Genomic DNA, 19116 nt, shown 5'->3' on the forward strand with positions numbered 1-19116 from the left:
GTTGCAGCGTGTGGGATCTTCGTTGTGGCATATTTAGTTGCAGCATGCGGGATCTTAGTTGCAGCATGCACATGGGATCTAGTTCCCTGACCAGTGATTGAACCTGCGCCCCCTGCATTGGGAGTGCAGAGTCTTACCCACTGGACTACCAGGGTAGTCTCTGCACCCCCATATTTTTTTTTTTTTAATTAATAGACTTTACTTTTTTTTTTTAAGTATTTGTTTTTATTTATTTATTTATAGCTGTGTTGGGTCTTCGTTTCTGTGCGAGGGCTTTCTCTAATTGTGGCAAGCGGGGGCCACTCTTCATTGCGGTGCGCGGGCCTCTCACTATCGCGGCCTCTCTTGTTGCAGAGCACAGGCTCCAGACACGCAGGCTCAGTAGTTGTGGCTCACGGGCCTAGTTGCTCTGTGGCATGTGGGATCTTCCCAGACCAGGGCTTGAACCCGTGTCCCCTGCATTGGCAGGCAGATTCTCAACCACTGCGCCACCAGGGAAGCCCTGCACCCCCATATTTTATTAACATTATTCATAGTAGCTAAAATATGGAGGCAACCCAGGTGTCCATAATAGATGAAGGGATAAGGAAAATGTGGTTTTTACATACAATGGAATTATTGTTCAGCCTTTAAAAGGAAGTTTTGCAGTGTGTTACAACATGGATGGACCTTGAGGACATTATGCTAAGTGAAATAATCCAGTCACAAAATGAAGCATACTACTGTATGATTCCACTTATATGAGATACTTACGAGTAGTCAAAATCATAGAGACAGTAGAATGGTGGTTGTATGGGGCTGAAGGGAGGAGGGGTTGGGAGTTACTGTTTAATAGGTATAGAGTTTCAGTTTTACAAGATGAAAAGAGTTATGGGATTGTATGGTGGAGATAACTACACAACAATGTGGATGTTCCCTTTTTTTTTTTTTTTTGCCATACCACACGCGGCATGTGGGATCTTAGTTTCCCGACCAGGGATTGAACGCACACCCCCTACAATGGAAGCACAGAATCTTGACCACTGGCCCACCGGGGAAGTCCAGTGTGGATGTTCTTAATACCACTAAACTGTACATTTTTTAATGGTTAAGATTATAAACTTTGTTACATGTGTTTTAACATAGTTAAAGAAAAATAGAATAGTATGAACAACTTTCTATAAGGCTGTCCACTATCACCACTTCTGTTTCACTTCATGAAACATTAGTCACCTAGGAATAGATTTAATGAAAGTTTGTAGACCTCTATACTGAAAACCAGCAAACATTATTGGGAAAAAGGACAATTAATGGAGAAATATGCCATATTTATGGGTTAGAAATCTCAATATTTTTTAGATGTCACATCTTACCAACTTGATCTATAAATTCAAATCCAATCAAAATCCAATTTTTATGGAAATTGGCTGATTCTGAAACATATATCTAATTGCAAAAGACCTAAAAAAGGTAAGATAATCCTGAAGAACAAAATTTAAGGACTTAAACTACCAATTTCAAGACTTACTGTAAAGATACACTAATTAAAACAGTAAGTATTTGCTTGGGCTAGGTGGAATAGAATAGAGAGTCCGGGCAAAGACCCATAAATGTACTGTCACCTGATTTTATGACTAAGGTTTCACTGTGAATCAGTGAGGAAAGGATGGGGACTTCCCTGGTGGTTCAGTGGTTAAGAACCCGCCTTCCAATGCAGGGGACATGGGTTCGATCCCTGGTCGGGGAACTAAGATCCCACATGCTGCAAGGGCACCTAAGCCCATGTACCACAACTGCTGAGCCCGTGCACTCGGGAGCCTGTGCACCACAACTAGAGAGCCCACATGCTGCAATTACTGAGCCAGTGCGCCACAACTACTGAGCCCTCGCACTCTGGAGCCCATGTGCCACAACTAGAGAGAAGCCCGTGTGCTGCAATGAAAGTTCCCACATGCCGCAACAAAGATCCGACCTGCTGCAACTAAGACCCGACACAGCCAAATAAATAAATATTTTTTTAAAAAATTAGGAAAGGATTGTTTTTTAATAAGTGGTGCTGAGTCAGTAGGCTCCTACGTCAATCCACACACACAAATTAATCTAAGATGAATTTTAGACCTGAATATCACCATTGAAACAATCACCTTTCTAGATGGAAAAATGGGAGAGTATTTTTTTATTGATTTTTTATTGAAGGATAGTTTAATTACCGATACACTGCTGTACAGCAAAGTGACTCAGTTATATATACATTCTTCTTCATATTCTTTTGTTATGGTTTATGACAGGGTATTGAATATAGTTCCCTGTGCTGTACAGTAGGACCTCATTGTTTATCCATTCTATATATACCAGTTTGCATCTCCTAGTCCCAAACTCCCAATCCAACCCTCTTCCAGTCCCTTCCCCCTTGGCAACCATCAGTCTGTTCTCTGTGTCCCTGACTCTGTTTCTTAGATAGGTTCATTTGTGTCATATTTTAGATTCCACATATAAGTGATATCATATGGTATTTGTCTTTCTCTTTCTGACTTACTTCACTTAGTATGATAATCTCTAGTTGCATCCACATTGCTGCAAATGGCATTATTTCATTCTTTTTTATGGCTGAGTAGTATTCCATTGCATATATGTACCACATCTTCTTTATCCATTCATCTGTCAGTGGACATTTAGGTTGTTTCCGTGTCTTGGCCATTGTTAATAGTGCTGCTATGAACATAGAGGTATATATATCTTTTTTTTTTTTGGCTGTCTTGGGTCTTCGTTGCTGTGCGCAGGCTTTCTCTAGTTGCGGCAAGTGGGGGCTACTCTTCGTTGAGGTGTGCAGGCTTCTCATTGCAGTGGCTTCTCTTGTTGCGGAGGACGGGCTGTAGGTGCGTGGGCTTCAGTAGTTGTGGCTCATGGGCTCTAGTGCAGAGGCTCAGTAGTTGTGGCACACGGGCTTAGTTGCTCCGTAGCATGTGAGGTCTTCCCGGACCAGGGCTTGAACCCGTGTCCCCGAATTGGCAGGCAGATTCTCAACCACTGTGCCACCAGGGAAGTCCTTAATCCCCTGATTTTTAATGCAACTTAATTGCTATATGACTGTGAACAAACTCTAATACACAAATACCTCATGTATAAATAGGGATTATAATACCTATCTCATAAGGTTGTTTTGAGAATTAAGGAGATAACCTGTTATGATTGTGGCACAGTGGTTAAGACTTTGAAGCTAGCCTGCCTTAATTTGAAACTTGATTCCCCCAGTTGTTAGGGCAAATTTCTTACATTCACTGTTCATCAGCTTCTTCATTTAGAAAATGGGGGTTATAATACTACCTTTTTAAATATAGTTGTTAGGAGGACTAAGTAAGTTATAACTAATATAACAAGCGCTCTGAAAGACAAATATAAGACATGACACCATAAAACTCCTCAAAGAGAATGTGGGCAAAACATCCTCTGACATAAATTGTAGCAATGTTTTCTTAGGTCATTCTTTCAAGGCAATAGAAATAAAAGCAAAAATAAACAAATGGGACCTAATCAGACTTACAAGCTTTTGCACAGCAAAGGAAACCATAAACAAAATGAAAAGACAAACTACAGATTGGGAGAAAATATTTGCAAACGATACAACCAACAAGGGCTTTGTTTCCGAAATATACACACAGCTCATACAACTCAGTAACAAAAAAACAAACAACCCAATCAAAAAATGGGCAGAAGACCTAAATAGACATTTCTCCAAAGAAGACATACAGATGGCCAATAGGCATATGAAAAGATGCTCAACATTGCTAATTATTAGAGAAATGCAAATCAAAACTACAACAAGGTATCACCTCACACCAGTCAGAATGGCCATCATTAAAAAGTCTACCAATAACAAATGCTAGAGAGGGTGTGGCGAAAGGGGAACCCTCTTACACTGTTGGTAGGAATGTAAATTGATGCAGCCACTGTGGAAAACGGTATGGAGGTTCCTTAAAAAACTAGATGTGATCTGGCAATCCCACTCCTGGGCATACATCTGGAAAAAACACTAATTTAAAGATGCATGCACCTTAATGTTCATAACAGCATTATTTATAGTAGCCAAGACATGGAAGCCACCTAAGTGTCCATCAAGAGATGAATGGATAAAGAATATGTGATGTATATGTATACACTACTCAGACATAAAAAAGAATGAAATAATGCCATTTGCAGCAACATGGATGGTCCTAGAGATTATCATACTAAGTGAAGTAAGTCAGAAAGAGAAAGACAAATACCATATGATATCACTTATATGTGGAATCTAAAATGTACAAATGAACTTATTTACAAAACAGAAACAGACTCAGACATAGAAAAACTTATGGTTTCCAAAGGGGAAAGGGGGTGGGGGAGGGATAAATTAGGATTTGAGAATTAGCAGATAAAAACTACTATATATAAAATAGATAAACAACAATGTCCTACTGTATAGCACCAGAGACTATATTCAATATCCTGTAATAAACTATAATGGAAAAGAATATGAAAAAAAAACAAGCACTCAATAAATGTTAGCTGTAATTATATGTTATTATGTAAAGCATCTAGAACAAACAGTACATGAACGCTCATTAATAACATAGGTAAAATAGAACAAAAGAGACCCTCATGTATAGGTTAGAAAGATGGAGATTAGTAGGAACTAGAAGATTTTTATAGGTAGCCCATAGAAAATAATTTAAATGTGTTTAGTAAGTAGACTAAAGCCATGTGTTAGAAGGACTTTGAATACCAAGCTGGAAAAGTTAAGACCTTTGACAACATAAAACATGTTTTCCAGAAAACTGATTTAAGACTTAGTCTGTCAGTATTGTATAGGCTAGATAGAAGAAAAGAGAGATTAAAGATGGAGTGATTGGCCAGGAGACTTGAGTAATTGGATACAGAAACAAAGGCAAATTTGAAATCAGTATACCAACTTTTCTGGGTTTTGGGCATGGTATTATGAATCTCTGCCTTTAACTCATTCCTTTCTCTATAGGTCTGTTAATGGAGTATACCGGATTGGACTATATGCTCTTAAAGATATGCCAGCTGGTACTGAACTCACTTATGATTACAACTTTCATTCCTTCAATGTTGAAAAACAGGTAAGAATGATAAATTCAAAAGAGTGTATGACCTTTGTCACAGTGCTCTGTATAACATGGGCCTTCGGTGAACATTACTGATTTGTAGCCACTGAGAAGTACATTGGAGAAGACAGTTTTTCACTCTTTACTCCACTTATCTAGGATACATAGGTCACAGTTATTCTTTCAGAACTGTGTAGAAGAGACTGCTCAATCATCTTTTGTCTCCAGTCAGTTCTTAATTTTTCTGGTGAAGTTTTCCCAAAATTTAATCTTTCCTTTCTACTACAGTAGAAACCCATTTATATTTATTTTATTCTCAATCAGTTATGTTCCTCTATATGAAAATTTCTTGACTCAAACTTATTGTTATGTGTCCAGATGCTCAGGTATTCTATTTGAACTTTTAAATGAGACTGCAGGCTAAAAGCATTATTCTCTTTCCCTTCAAAGCAACTGTGTAAGTGCGGCTTTGAGAAATGTCGAGGAATCATTGGAGGCAAGAGTCAACGCATGAATGGTCTCACCAGCAACAAAAGTAGCCAGCCAGTGACCACACATAAAAAGTCTGGACGGTCAAAAGAGAAGAGGAAGTCTAAGCACAAGCTGAAGAAAAGGGTGAATAATAATCTCATGGTTTTCCCCAAATAGCTACTTAGAGGCAATTATTGAAATAAGGGAAATACCAAAGGGTGGCATCTTTAGAGTTGTTTTAATATTCTTTGAGGTGATTTATGATTTATCTTGTTTTTCCTGCAATCTGGTCCGTCTGTTTTTTAGAGAGGCCACCTCTCTGAGGAACCCAGTGAAAACATCAACACTCCAACAAGATTGAACCCCCAATTACAAATGAAGCCAATGTCCAATCGGGAGAGGTAAAAAGGAGATTTGCTTACCTAAACTCTTTAAATTATGTGACTTGCTTGACAATTTAAAAATCATTAAACATCTATATAGTTGAGACATTTCTTTTGTGCAGGAAGGCTTTAAACAAGGATTCAGGGGTGAACTTGGGTGGGGGGAAAAAGTATTTTTTCCCTAATTTCTAACTGAAATTTAGCATTTCCTTCAAATGTGACTGTAAGCAAAAGAAAAAGATCTGTATATGTGTGTGTGTATAATAGTTGCAGTTTCCATGAGTTTGTCACCAGTATTTACACTTTCATATCACGTTATAGGTATTACAGTTATCTCTAAATATCATTTACACTCACTTCCATCTTAAAATTACTATGGTTGTTAAACCCAGCACTAGATCTTGTCATGTGTTAAAAATTAATGTTCATCTCTATATCACAATTTCAGGGTTTTTGTTTAATATTCTGAAAAGTGTATTTCAGTTTATTCAGTTTCCTTTTAATCCTGTGTACTAAAAGTTACTTAACATTCATTTATGTATTTATTTATATATTTATTTATTTATTTTTGGCTGCACTGGGTCTTTGTTGCTGCATGCAGGCTTTCTCTGGTTGCAGCGAGTGGGGGCTACTCTTTGTTGCAGTGCATGGACTCTAGGTGCACGGGCTTCAGTAGTTGTGGCACACAGGCTCAGTAGTTGTGGCTCGCGGGCTCTAGAGCACAGGCTCAGTAGTTGTGGCACACGGGCTTAGTTGCTCCACGGCATGTGGGATCTTCCCAGACCAGGGCTCAAACCCGTGTCCCCTGCATTGGCAGGAGGATTCTTAACCACTGCACCACCAGGGAAGTCCCTAAAGTTACTTAAAATTTTAAACACTTTTAATTAACATTGTTCAGAGGAGGGTTACATGGGCTTCACCAAACTGCCAAAGGAATGAATGCCACAGAAAAGGTTAAGACTCCCTGTTTTATTGCTAAATTAACAGAGCAATAAAAAGGATCTTTAATGGTCATCTTTGCTTTTCCCTATATTGAGATAATATTTGTCCGTGTCAGAAGAGAGTAAATATGTATGTCCTATTTTTCAAATTGTCTTGGGACATTTCCTACATCTTCCCTAACTACATACTCCAATATCTTAGAAAGTTCATCCTTATTTATAACTTTCCTAAATTTTAGCCCCTTTCATTCTATTTCACTTTGAATCATAGATATTTTAAACTTCAGTAAAACAGAGAAGTCCAGTGGTTCTCTACTTCGGCTCCATAGTGGCTTTAGGGAGCTTTTTAAAACTCCTGATGCCCAGGCCACACTCCAAAACACTCACATCAGAATTTTCAGAGGTGGAACCCAGGTATCAGTAGTTTATAAAGCTCCCCAAGTGATCTCAATGTGCAGCCAAAGTCAGGAACTATAAAATCAGTCTAATCTCCATTTACTGAGGCACATAGTTTGAGACTTATTCAAGGTCACATCTGTTTATATGTGTGCTAGGGTGAAAATCAAATTATGGAATCATCAAAATTGTGTAGGGTTAATCAAGTTACATATAACTCATTTAACTTTAGAGATCCATGTGGTGGCACTGTACCTAACATGGTTTGCCCAGTGCATATCCATCTTAAATATCTATGCCTTTATCTGCCACTCCAGTTCTCTTTGTTATAGCTGATCCTAAGCCTATACTTCATCTTGGCAACTTACTTTAGAATTTGTAAAAATACTCCATAAAGCTCTGCCTTCAAGTCAGCCCGCTTCAGTTGCCAAAATTGTTGCAGCTTTTAGGTGGTGTTTGTCAGTTATTTGTAAATATTACAGAGAAATGTTTTGTGTTATGTGAAATAAATCAAGATTCAAAACTGAATAATGTTTCTCCATATGTAATTCTCTTTATAAGAGCTGATTTCACTGATAAGTATTCATTTATGTCATCATAACAGTGGCTTACATAGAGTAGACATTAATAAATGCTTATTGAATTGATAAATAAAGGCGCTCCTTTCCTCCTTCCTTACAGAAACTTCGTATTAAAGCATCATGTGTTCTTGGTCCGAAACTGGGAGAAGATTCGGCAGAAACAGGAGGAAGTAAAGCACACCAGTGATAATATTCATTCAGCATCGTTATATACCCGTTGGAATGGCATCTGCCGAGATGACGGGAACATTAAGTCTGGTAAGAACAGAGAAATATTCTTGTTAATTCCATAAGGTTGCCTCAAAAGTGATTATTTTACTTATTTTCAAACGGTTTATTCAAAGATTCTCTTTAGTCTGGACCAAAAAAGTTAAGATCCAAACGTACAAGTATCAGTCAGCAATAACCTATCCATCCCAGCTCTTCAACTTCCTTGTCTCTACTCTAAGGAACAGGAAGAAACCCCCTTCCACCAGCCTCCCAAACATCACCTACACCCTGAAAGTTACTAGACATGAGATAGGTAGTGGGTGCTCTGTGTTCCACCAGGGAATTCCCTGCTTCTACTTTTTGAGGGAAAGTAGGAAAGGATAAAAGAAGAACATGAGGGGAATTCCCTGGCGGTCCAGTGGTTAGGACTTGGCACTTTCACTGCCGGGGCCCCGGTTCGATCCCCGCTCAGGGAACTAAGATCCTGCAAGCCGAGGGGTGCGGCAAAAAAAAAGTAGAAGCAGTCTGCATGGTGTATGAGGCAACATGCTGAGTGAGAACTAGATCCATTTAGAAATTTGCCCAGAATCTTATATCTTCTCAGTGATTTGATTGGCATAAATTCCCTGATCTTATATTCCAGTTAGTTCAAATCTTCTGATAATAGCAATAATTATTTCCTGAGTAATTTTTATAGGTCAGGCACTGAGCTAAAACACATTAAAACATTATCGCATTTGATCTACACAGATTACCTCTTGAGGGAAGTACAGGCATACCTCATTTTATTGCGCTCACTTTATTGCACTTTGCAGATACTGTGTTTTCTACAAATTGAAAGTTTTATGGCATCCCTGCTTGGAGCAAGTCCGCCGTGCCATTTTTCCAAGGGCACTCTCTCATTTCGTGTCTCTGTGTCACATTTTGGTCATTCTCACAATATTTCAAACTTTTTCATTATTATTATATTTGTTATCGTGATCTGTGATCAGTGATCATTGATGTTACTCTTTTTTTTTTTTTTCTTAATTTATTTATTTATTTATTTTTGGCTGTGTTGGGTCTTCGTTTCTGTGCGAGGGCCCTCCCCAGCTGCGGCGAGCGGGGGCCACTCCCCACCGCAGTGCGCGGGCCTCTCACCGCCGCGGCCCCTCCCGTTGCGGAGCGCAGGCTCAGTAGTTGTGGCCCACGGGCCCAGCTGCTCCGCGGCATATGGGATCCTCCCAGACCAGGGCTCAAACCCGCATCCCCTGCATTGGCAGGCAGACTCCCAACCACTGCACCACCAGGGAAGCCCCTGATGTTACTCTTGTAATTGTTTTGGGGAGGCTCAAACCATGCCCATATAAGACGGTGAACTTTAATAAATGCTGTATGTGCTCTGACTGCTCTACCAGCCAGCCATTCCCTGCCCCCCACATCTTCCACCCCGCCCCCCCACCCAACGCCCCATCTCTCTCCCTTTCCTCAGGCCTCCCTATCCCCTGAGACACAGCAATATTGAAATTAGGCCAACTAATAACCCTACAGTGGCCTCTAAGAGTTCAAGTGAAAGGAAGAGTCGCACGTCTCTCACTTGAAATCAAAAGCTAGAAATGATTAAGCTTAGTGAGGAAGGCAACGCCTTAAGCCGAGACAGGCCGAAAGCTAGACCTCTTGCGCCAGTTAGCCAAGCTGTGAATGAAAAGGAAAAGTTCTTGAAGGAAATTAAAAGTGCTACTCCAGTGAACACACAAATGATAAGAAAGTAAAACAGCCCTATTGCTGACATGGAGAAAGTTTGAGTGGTCTGGATAGAAGGTCAAACCAGCCACAACATTCCCATAAGCCAAAGTCTAATCCAGAGCAAGGCCCTAACTCTCTTCAGTTCTATGAAGGCTGAGAGATGTGAAGAAGTTGCAGAAGAAAAATTTGAAGCTAGCAGAGGTTGGTTCATGAGGTTTAACATCGAAGTACAAGGTGAAGCAGTGAGTGCTGATGTACAAGCTACAGCAAGTTATCCAGAAGATTCAGCTAAGATCATTAATGAAGGCGGCTACACTAAACAACAGATTTTCAATGTAGATGAAACAGCCTTATACTGGAAGAAGATGCCATCTTAGGACTTCATAGCTAGAGAGAAGAAGTCAGTGCCTGGCTCAAAGGTTCAAGGGACAGGCTGACTCTCTCTTGTTAGGGGCTAATGCAGCCGGTGACTTTAAGTTGAAGCCAGTGCTCATTTACCATTCCAAAAATCCTAGGGTCCTTTCGAATTATGCTAAATCTACTCTGCCTCTGCTCTTTCAAATGGAACAACAAAGCCTGGACGACAGCACATCTGTTGACAAAGCCCACTGTTGAGACCTACTGCTCAGGAAAAAAGATGCCTTTCAAATTGTTACTGCTCATTGACAATGCACCTGGTCACCCAAGAGCTCTGATGGAGATGTACAACGAGATTAATGTTGTTTTCATGCCTGCTAGCACAATATCCACTCTGCAGCCCATGGATCAAGGAGTAATTTCCACATTCAAGTCTTATTATTTAAGAAATACATTTCATAAGGCTACAGCTGCCACAGATAGTGATTCCTCTGATGGATCTGGGCAAAGGAAATTGAAAACCTTCTGGAAAAGATTCTAGATGCCATTAAGAACATTCGTGGTTCACGGGAGGAGGTCAAAATATCAACATTAACAGGAGTTTGGAAGTCGTTTCCAACCCTCATGTGTGACTTTGAGGGGTTCAAGACTTCAGTGTAGAAAGTAACTGCTGATGTGGTGGAAATAGCAAGAGAACTAGAAATAGAAGGGGAGCCTGAAGGTGAGACTGAACTGCTGCACTCTCATGGTAAAATCTTCACAGATGAGGAGTTGCTTCATATGGATGAGCAAAGAAAGTGGCTTCTTGAGATGGAATCTACTCCTGGTGAAGACGCTGTGAAGATTTTGTTGAAATGGCAACAAAAGATTTAGAATATTACATAAACTTAGTTGCCAAGGCAGTGACAGGGTTTGAGAGGATTGACTCCAATTTTGAAAGAAGTTCTGTGGGTAAAATGCTATCAAAGAGCATTGCATGAGAGAAAAAAAAAAAAGTACTGCATGCTGCAGAGAAATCATTCATGAAAGGAAGAGTCAAAGATGCAGCAAACTGCACTGCTGCCTTGTCTTGAGAAACTGCCTCAGCCACCCCAGCCTTCAGCAACCACCACCCTGATCAGTCAGCAGCCATCAACATCAAGGCAAGGCCCTCTATCAGCAAAAAGATTACAACTCGCTGAAGACTCAGATGACGGTTAGCACTTTTTGGCAATAAAGTATTTTTTAATTAAGGTATGTACATTGTTTTTTTAGATATAATGCTATTGCACACTTAATAGACTACAGGATAGTGTAAATATATCTTTCACATGTGCTGGGAAACGAAGACCTCCATGTGACTCCCTTTCTTGCAATATTCGCATTATTGCAGTGTTCTAGAACCAAACCTGCAATATCTCCGAGGTGTGCCTGTACTACCACTCTTCCCATTTTACCGTTGAGAAGCTGAGACACAAAGTTTAAGTAACTTTCCCAAAATCAGACAGCTAGTAAGCAGTGAGACCAGAATTCAAAAGCAGACAGACTCATTTTGAAACCCAGACTTGCAACTACTCTATAGCATTTGGCCATTAGTAAGTCCCTTTAAATTGCAGGATTTGTCTCTCTGGTAAACTCCAGTGTTTTCTGATGTTTCTTTAAGGAGAGAAACAACTCCATAACCACTAACCTACTTAGTCACTTTAAGGAAAATAGCGAAAATCGCAGGAATCCATCATAGAAGAGAAAGAGCTCCTCTTTTCCTGAAACTAATTTTCACTTTATCCTTCCAGACGTCTTCATGACCCAGTTCTCCGCCCTGCAGACTGCTCGATCTGTTCGAACAAGACGGTTGGCAGCAGCAGAGGAAAACATTGAAGTAGCTCGGGCAGCCCGCCTAGCCCAGATCTTCAAAGAGATCTGTGATGGCATAATCTCTTATAAAGGTGACCATATTTACCCCAAATTCCTTCTCCTTAGCTTTTTAAAAAATTATATCACTTACCTCACCTGAGATATCCAAGACCAAGAACACATGACAGTTTAGGGCTAGGAATTTAGGTGGTTTACTTAGTTCTTCCTTTGTCAGAGTATAGAATTATAGGACTGAGTATAGTCTTCAGGGATTATTGTCTCTAAATCTCTGGATCTTTAGGTTAATTTTTTGTATTTATTGGAATTTTATCATAGTTAAGTACTATATTTAGAAATCACATTTTTTAGCTGTAGGATAGAAAGAAGTAGGTCTTTGTCTTGGATATAATTTTCCTGAATGAGGCAATGAATTAGCAATTTAAGAAAAAAGTATTATGAATGTATGACATCCGTGGTTCTTAACCTTTTTTGATTGACAGATATCTTTGAGAATAAAGTTGTGGACTCTTACCCCAGAAAAATATTATGTACATAATTTTGCATATATTTTGGAAGGCTCACAGGCCCTAACTTCTACATTAAGGAAAAGGATATAAAGTTGCAAAAAAATTACTTTCGAAGCATTTTCATGCAAACATATTTACCCCACTCCTTTCCTCTTCCAAGACACATCTCGTGGATTTGTGTTGGGGGTGAGGGTGGAGAAGGAGAGAATTTTTAATTTTAGGTAGGTAGTTTGGTAATGTACATGACTTTTTCTGACCAGGAAATTTGTAGATATTTAAAATGAGAGATTTGAACAAAGAATTGCAGCTTTTGCCGTCAGCTTTTTTGTCTGTTTTATTTTTTTATAATTGAGGTATAGTTAATTTACAATACTATGTGTACAGTATAGTGATTGGCAATTTTTAAGTTATAAATTTTTGTTATCACAATTTTTATAGTTATTACAGAATATTGGCTATATCCTTGTGTTGTACAGTAATATATCCTTGTTGCTTATTTTATACATAATAGTTTGTACCTCTTAATCTGCTACCCCTATCTTGCCCTTCCCCAGTTCCCTCTCCCTACTGGTAACCACTAATTTGTTCTCCATATCTGTGAGTCTTTTTTGTTGTTGTTATAATCAGCCATCAACTTTTGCTTCCTTCCTTTCCCTAAATTCTGAGGAATTTGGTTTTCTTTCTCTACTATTTTCGTCATGTTTTAGTGGTTTTTTGCCATTTTGTTAACCTAAGGATGGAAAGAAGAAAGGGGAGACCAGCCTGTCCTAATATGTAAAGTTTTGTGGCACCTACTCCCTTTACATTCCCTAAAGATCACACTCTGTATTCTCAACCAGCCCCATCTGATCTAATGTGAAACAGCAGTAGATGTATCTATATGTCACTGCATTCTGGGCATGAAACAATAGGCTTTTTCTCTCTGTGTAGTGAGTTGTTAGAAAGTAAGATAGCAAGTGAGAAGCAGCCCCACACCATGAATTCTGTTTTCATAATACAGAGCAACTGTTATAAGAAGATGGATTCCAGAAAATATTTAGAGTACTGAATTATTCATTATCTGGAATTTAATTGAATCCAAACCAACAGAGTAATATTAACTATGGGCAATTAATGAGAACTAGAAAACATTTTTTGGATGATATGATCTTTGATGTAATAAATTTTGTTGAGTAGGAATTTGCCCTAAGCACCCTAGCTACTTCAGTAAGTTCCCATCTCTCATTCTTCTTAGAAAGTTTTCATTACCCAACTAACACTGTTTTATTTTATATTTCAAGTATATACACTGTATCTTTCATATTCCAGGTAATCCTGAAAGCATCTTCTGATCTCTGCCTTTGACTGCCCACATTTCTGGAAAGTCCTTGCATTTTTCACTGGCCTCAAAAAAAAACTTAGATTTTTTTTTTTCCTAACTTTAAATTTTAGGGATTCTACTTTTTCAGTTAGGAGTTAATACTTGCCTCCCTTGTTTCTTATAGTCAGACTTTCTACTAAACCTTGCATTCTCTTGCAGATTCTTCCCGACAGTCACTGGCAGCACCACTTTTAAACCTACCCCCAAAGAAAAAGTAAGTTTACATATGTGGGAATCATTTGAGTTTTAGAAAAGTCCTAAGTGTACCAGATTGACACCCTGGCTTTATGTTCCAGGAATGCTGATTATTATGAGAAGATCTCTGATCCCCTAGATCTTTCCACCATAGAGAAGCAGATCCTCATTGGTTATTATAAGACAGTGGAGGCTTTTGATGCTGACATGCTCAAGGTGTTTCGGAATGCTGAGGTATTTTTCACTGACTTCAAACACAGATTAAGAAGTTTGTTCTGAAGAGATCTGTTCTAGAAGTTTAAGATTTTTACACTCTTCTCCTAGCAACCTTCATATTTCTGATTAAGAAAGACAACAATTTTTATCGAGTACCCTTAGGATAAGGGTTATAGTTTACTAAATATTGGAAATATAATAAATGAAGGCAGTGATATGACCAGAGTGGAAGGTTAAATCATACTCCCAAAACAATTTCTGTAAAAACCTAATTTAGTGCTGAACCTTTATGTTTATGTAATACAGACATTTTACTACATTTAAGTCATATCTGTAGTCTCTTTTCTCGAGACAATAAGTATATGTGAAATACACAGAAATATGTATAGGCAAATAAATATATCTTAAGGATGGAATTGAGGGGTATTACACTAATAGGTTGCAGAATAGGTGAAGCTCATTGGAGAGAAGGTGGTCTTGAACTGATTTAAAGGAGAGGATGGGTATGATGTGTAGAAGAGAGGATATCGTTCAGTGATTTTGAAATACCTTGGAGAGGTGTTTGAAGGACAAAAGAGACTACTAGATGAAGGAGGAATTGAGACTGAAGGCAAGAAATGACAGAAAAACAGACAAGTGCGAGAAAAATTATAGCAATTTTGAATTTTAACATGCTTTCTCCTGAAACCCAGCTTTCAAATATATTTAAACTTGTAGCTTTGTCCCTAGTATCTATAAGACAAAGGTAAATGGAGAGATTCTCCACGTTATGCTTGCAGTACTTAATCATGTTCCATGGCCACTGTGTTTTTGATCCTAATGGATAATAAGGTCTATGATAGGAGTCGAATAATAGAGCAACAGAGCAAATGGAAAAATTACCATGCAGATTCTAATTTTAATTCATTTTAGTTCAGTTTAAGTTGTTTTCAACTGTCTGGCACCTATATTTGTTGGTATTAAAAATATGTTAACCAAATGAGAGGGTAAAGAAAATCCTGCTACCTCTTCAGGTATATTTTTAAGCCATATTGAGAAGACAAACATGATTTCTTTCTTCTGCTTTCTTCAGAAGTATTATGGACGTAAATCGCCGGTTGGAAGAGATGTTTGCCGCCTACGAAAGGCCTATTACAATGCCCGGCACGAGGCATCAGCCCAGATTGATGAGATTGTGGGAGAGACAGCAAGTGAGGCAGACAGCAGTGAGACCTCAGTCTCTGAGAAGGAGAACGGTCATGAGAAGGACGATGATGTTATCCGCTGTATCTGTGGCCTCTACAAGGACGAAGGCCTCATGATCCAGTGTGACAAGTGCATGGTGAGGGTCAGGAGGTGAAGCAGAAGCCTAGTCCTGATGAGCATGGTGACTATATTCAAAGCGGCGGCCCCTGCCTCTTTTGGCGTGGCTTGACGGGCTTTTTATAAACTTTAACTTTGCCTTGGTTTCTGTTATCCTTTATTGTTCACCATATTGTCCTTCTCCTTTTTGATAACTCCCCGTTTCATTTTATCCTTCTCTTCTTTTTTCTACCTCCCATTCTTTCTGCCCACTTTCCACTGCACACTTCTAATGTAATCTGGATCAAGAAGAATGATAATATTTAGGATAGTGCTTTACCTGAAAAACATGAGAGGTACTACACTCTATATAGCATTAATACAGATGGAATGCAGTATATGGAGCTCCTGATGAAGGAGTCAGGGCCTGGATTTGAGCCCTAGTATCCCCATCTGATTCATCTGCACTCATTACCTTATGGAAAATGGGGTTATGAGTAACACATAGGATTGTTGGGAGGATATAATTAGGTAAGGATAAGTCAAAACATAACTATAAAGCCTTTCCCAGTGGCCATATTGTTGATACATATTATTTTGTAAGTAATAGCTTGGTACTGTATTCATTCATCCTCCTGTTCTCTATCCATCTCCTTATTTTGTTTGCCCAGATCTACGTATTATGAACCAATCTGTATACTTACGTTCAGATAAGTCTTCATTCTTTTTTCCCCCTACTTTACCATTTATCTCTAATTTCTCACTTACCTCCTTAACATCCTTAGTTCCTGTTTTACTTTACCCTGTCCTACCGCCTTTTTTTTTTTTGCCACAGCTTGCGAGATCTTAGTTCCCTGACCGGGGATTGAACCCAGGCCCCGGCAGTGAAAGCGCCGAGTCCTAACCACTGGACCGCCAGGGAACTCCCGCACATTTTTTTATTCTTAGCCCCCAGGACTTCTCTCAGTAAGTCTGACCCCCTACATACACACACACTTTTTTTTTCTACAGGTGTGGCAGCACTGTGACTGCATGGGAGTGAACTCAGATGTGGAGCACTACCTTTGTGAGCAGTGTGACCCGAGGCCCGTGGACAGAGTAAGTTGCCCTCTGATAACACTCTAATCTAAAAGTAGGAGATGTGGCACATGGTATTTTATCTGCCCTGCTCCTAATGCACTGAATTTCCTTTGATAAGTTATTCAACCTCTCTAGGCCTCAGTTTCTTACACTTTACATTGAGGGTAATAATTCTGCCCTTCCCTTTCCCTTTTGATTGAGACCAAAGGGAGAATACATAGAAATCTACGGAAGGAATGGAACTATATAAAACCATGGTTTTTATAAACACTACTATCCATGACAGAAGTAACTTATAAAGTTTAGAACTTGGGTACTCTAAATATCACTTATGTTAAGCAGTGTTTAAGTGAAAAGACCACTGGGCTCGGAGTCAACAAAGGTTAGTCTTAGGCCCATTTTTTAGGAGAGCTGGTAGGTCGGGGTATCTTGCTCAAGTTATTAAATGGGTTTTTGTCTTGGCTCTGCCATATTTATATGTGTGATCTTCTATAAAAGGAGGTATTTAGGCAGTATTTCTTAACAGTGGTGCTGTTGTCAGTTTGAGTGGACAGTTCTTCAGTGTTGTGAGGGATACGTTGAAGAATGTTTGCTTTCTTAGCCCTTGGGCACTAAATGCTAGTAGCCTCCTCCAGTCATTGTGACTAAGTCCCCCTTCACACATTTTCAGATGCCCTTTAGATGGCACAAAGCAACCACACAATTAGTGCTTCATAGAGTACAGTTTGGGATACTTAGCCTGTCAGGTTTGTCCTCTGCGTTCACTTTTTCAAGTTTAACAACTCTAGTTGCTGTCATCTTTTTTTAATATCTGTGCTGTATTGAAACGACTAAACAGTAAGTCTTAATTGGTTGGGAATTCTAGGTTGTAGTTCTTTTTCTCTTGAATAGAGAGGCTGGATACAATAGTCCCAGCCCTTATCCATCGGCTTTCTGCTCTTACCAGGAGGTACCCATGATCCCTCGGCCCCACTACGCCCAACCTGGCTGTGTCTACTTCATCTGTTTGCTCCGAGATGACTTGCTGCTTCGTCAAGGTGCGTACACAGAAGCTGACTCTACTTGCCAAAGCTGACCATTCTGAACAGTAGGGGGTATCTGCTGTCTGCATAATAGTGATTGTCACCATATGACCTTTAGCAGCAATAGAATATACCTTTTTTTTATCCTCAAGTCCTTAGGCTTACATACATTTACCTCCACCAAATAAAACTAAATTGGAGAGACCAGGGTGTTATAAAGCTAATTTTAAGACTGGGAAAGACATATAAGATTCCAAGAGGTGGAGGACCTCCCTCATGTCATTCTCATAGTCTAGAATTGATTGTCATCACCATTATACTGCTGGTTGTAGTTATGTATTTATTGTTTCAGATTTTATTGTTTTAGATTTTAAGTTCTTTCTATGTAGACGTTGGGTCAGACTAAGGGATACCTAACAGAATTTATGCAGGAATCATTTTAACCTTCTCCTGTGTTCTGTGCCTTCTGTGTCTTAACCTTCTCCTGTGCCTGCCTAGGTGACTGTGTATATCTGATGAGGGATAGTCGGCGCACCCCTGATGGCCACCCAGTCCGTCAGTCCTATCGACTATTGTCTCACATTAACCGAGATAAACTTGACATATTCCGCATTGAGAAGCTTTGGAAGAATGAAAAGTATGTGTTGAGGTCCTATCTCTATTCTTTTAGCTGTACCCTACCAGCACAGAGCTGGATATTCACTAGGATCATGCTACTTAACTAAACCTCTCCCTTTTCTTTTTTTCTTTTTTTAGAGAGGAACGGTTTGCCTTTGGTCACCATTATTTTCGTCCCCATGAAACCCACCACTCTCCATCCCGTCGGTTCTATCACAATGAACTGTTCCGGGTGCCACTTTATGAGATCATTCCCTTGGAGGCTGTAGTGGGCACCTGCTGTGTATTGGATCTGTATACATATTGTAAAGGTAAGTGATTTGGACTACTTAAAAAATGACCTCCTGTCTGCTATTCATTGATCTACAACTGCCCACTCTGTTCATGTAGTCTCTCTCTGATAAAAGGTTATCCAAGGTTAGCTATGAAGCTTCAAAGAGCTATATAATATTCTTTCTTTCTTTTACCTAGTGCTTGTTACTTAATAAATGTTAATTCTCTTTTTGTTAATTCATTTTTTTTTCATAGTATGTAATTAGCACTCTATTAGTACTTGTGGGAAGATAAGTTATTTCACCCCCCCATTCCAAAATCCTTATGGCCATCATCAACTCTCTACATTAAACAAACAAACAAACAAGAAAACACAATAGTTTTATAAGGTTTGTGGTTAACAGTGGAATCAGACAATCTAATTTCAAATTCCAGCTCTACCACTTTTTACCTGTGTGCCCTTGGGAAAGTTACTTAGCCTACTGAAAATAGGGATTAGTATCTATTTTAGAGAGTTTTGTAAGGATTAAATGAAATAATCTACAAAAGCACTAAGCGCAGTTTAT

At 39.2% G+C, this 19116-nt stretch overlaps 1 protein-coding gene across 14 annotated transcripts in view; it reads left to right on the top strand.

Annotated features, from left to right (window-relative positions):
* ASH1L (ASH1 like histone lysine methyltransferase) overlaps nt 1–19116 on the top strand; it is a 210429-nt gene that overhangs the window by 184813 nt on the left and 6500 nt on the right. For 11 of the 14 annotated variants that reach the window (XM_082342010.1, XM_082342011.1, XM_082342012.1 and 8 more), the window contains 12 exons: nt 4988–5096; nt 5532–5696; nt 5859–5953; nt 7954–8111; nt 11918–12070; nt 14025–14079; nt 14162–14294; nt 15349–15597; nt 16569–16655; nt 17584–17674; nt 18158–18296; nt 18416–18588. In XM_082342010.1, the coding sequence (XP_082198136.1) occupies nt 4988–5096; nt 5532–5696; nt 5859–5953; nt 7954–8111; nt 11918–12070; nt 14025–14079; nt 14162–14294; nt 15349–15597; nt 16569–16655; nt 17584–17674; nt 18158–18296; nt 18416–18588 (1607 nt within the window). Of the gene's footprint in view, nt 1–4987; nt 5097–5531; nt 5697–5858; nt 5954–7953; nt 8112–11917; nt 12071–14024; nt 14080–14161; nt 14295–15348; nt 15643–16568; nt 16656–17583; nt 17675–18157; nt 18297–18415; nt 18589–19116 lie in introns of those variants that run through there. The other 3 variants (XR_014231542.1, XM_082342007.1, XR_014231541.1) reach the window with 3 other exon arrangements.

Source organism: Balaenoptera borealis (assembly GCF_965194805.1).
Source record: "Balaenoptera borealis genome assembly, chromosome: 1".
NCBI lineage: Eukaryota > Metazoa > Chordata > Mammalia > Artiodactyla > Balaenopteridae > Balaenoptera > Balaenoptera borealis.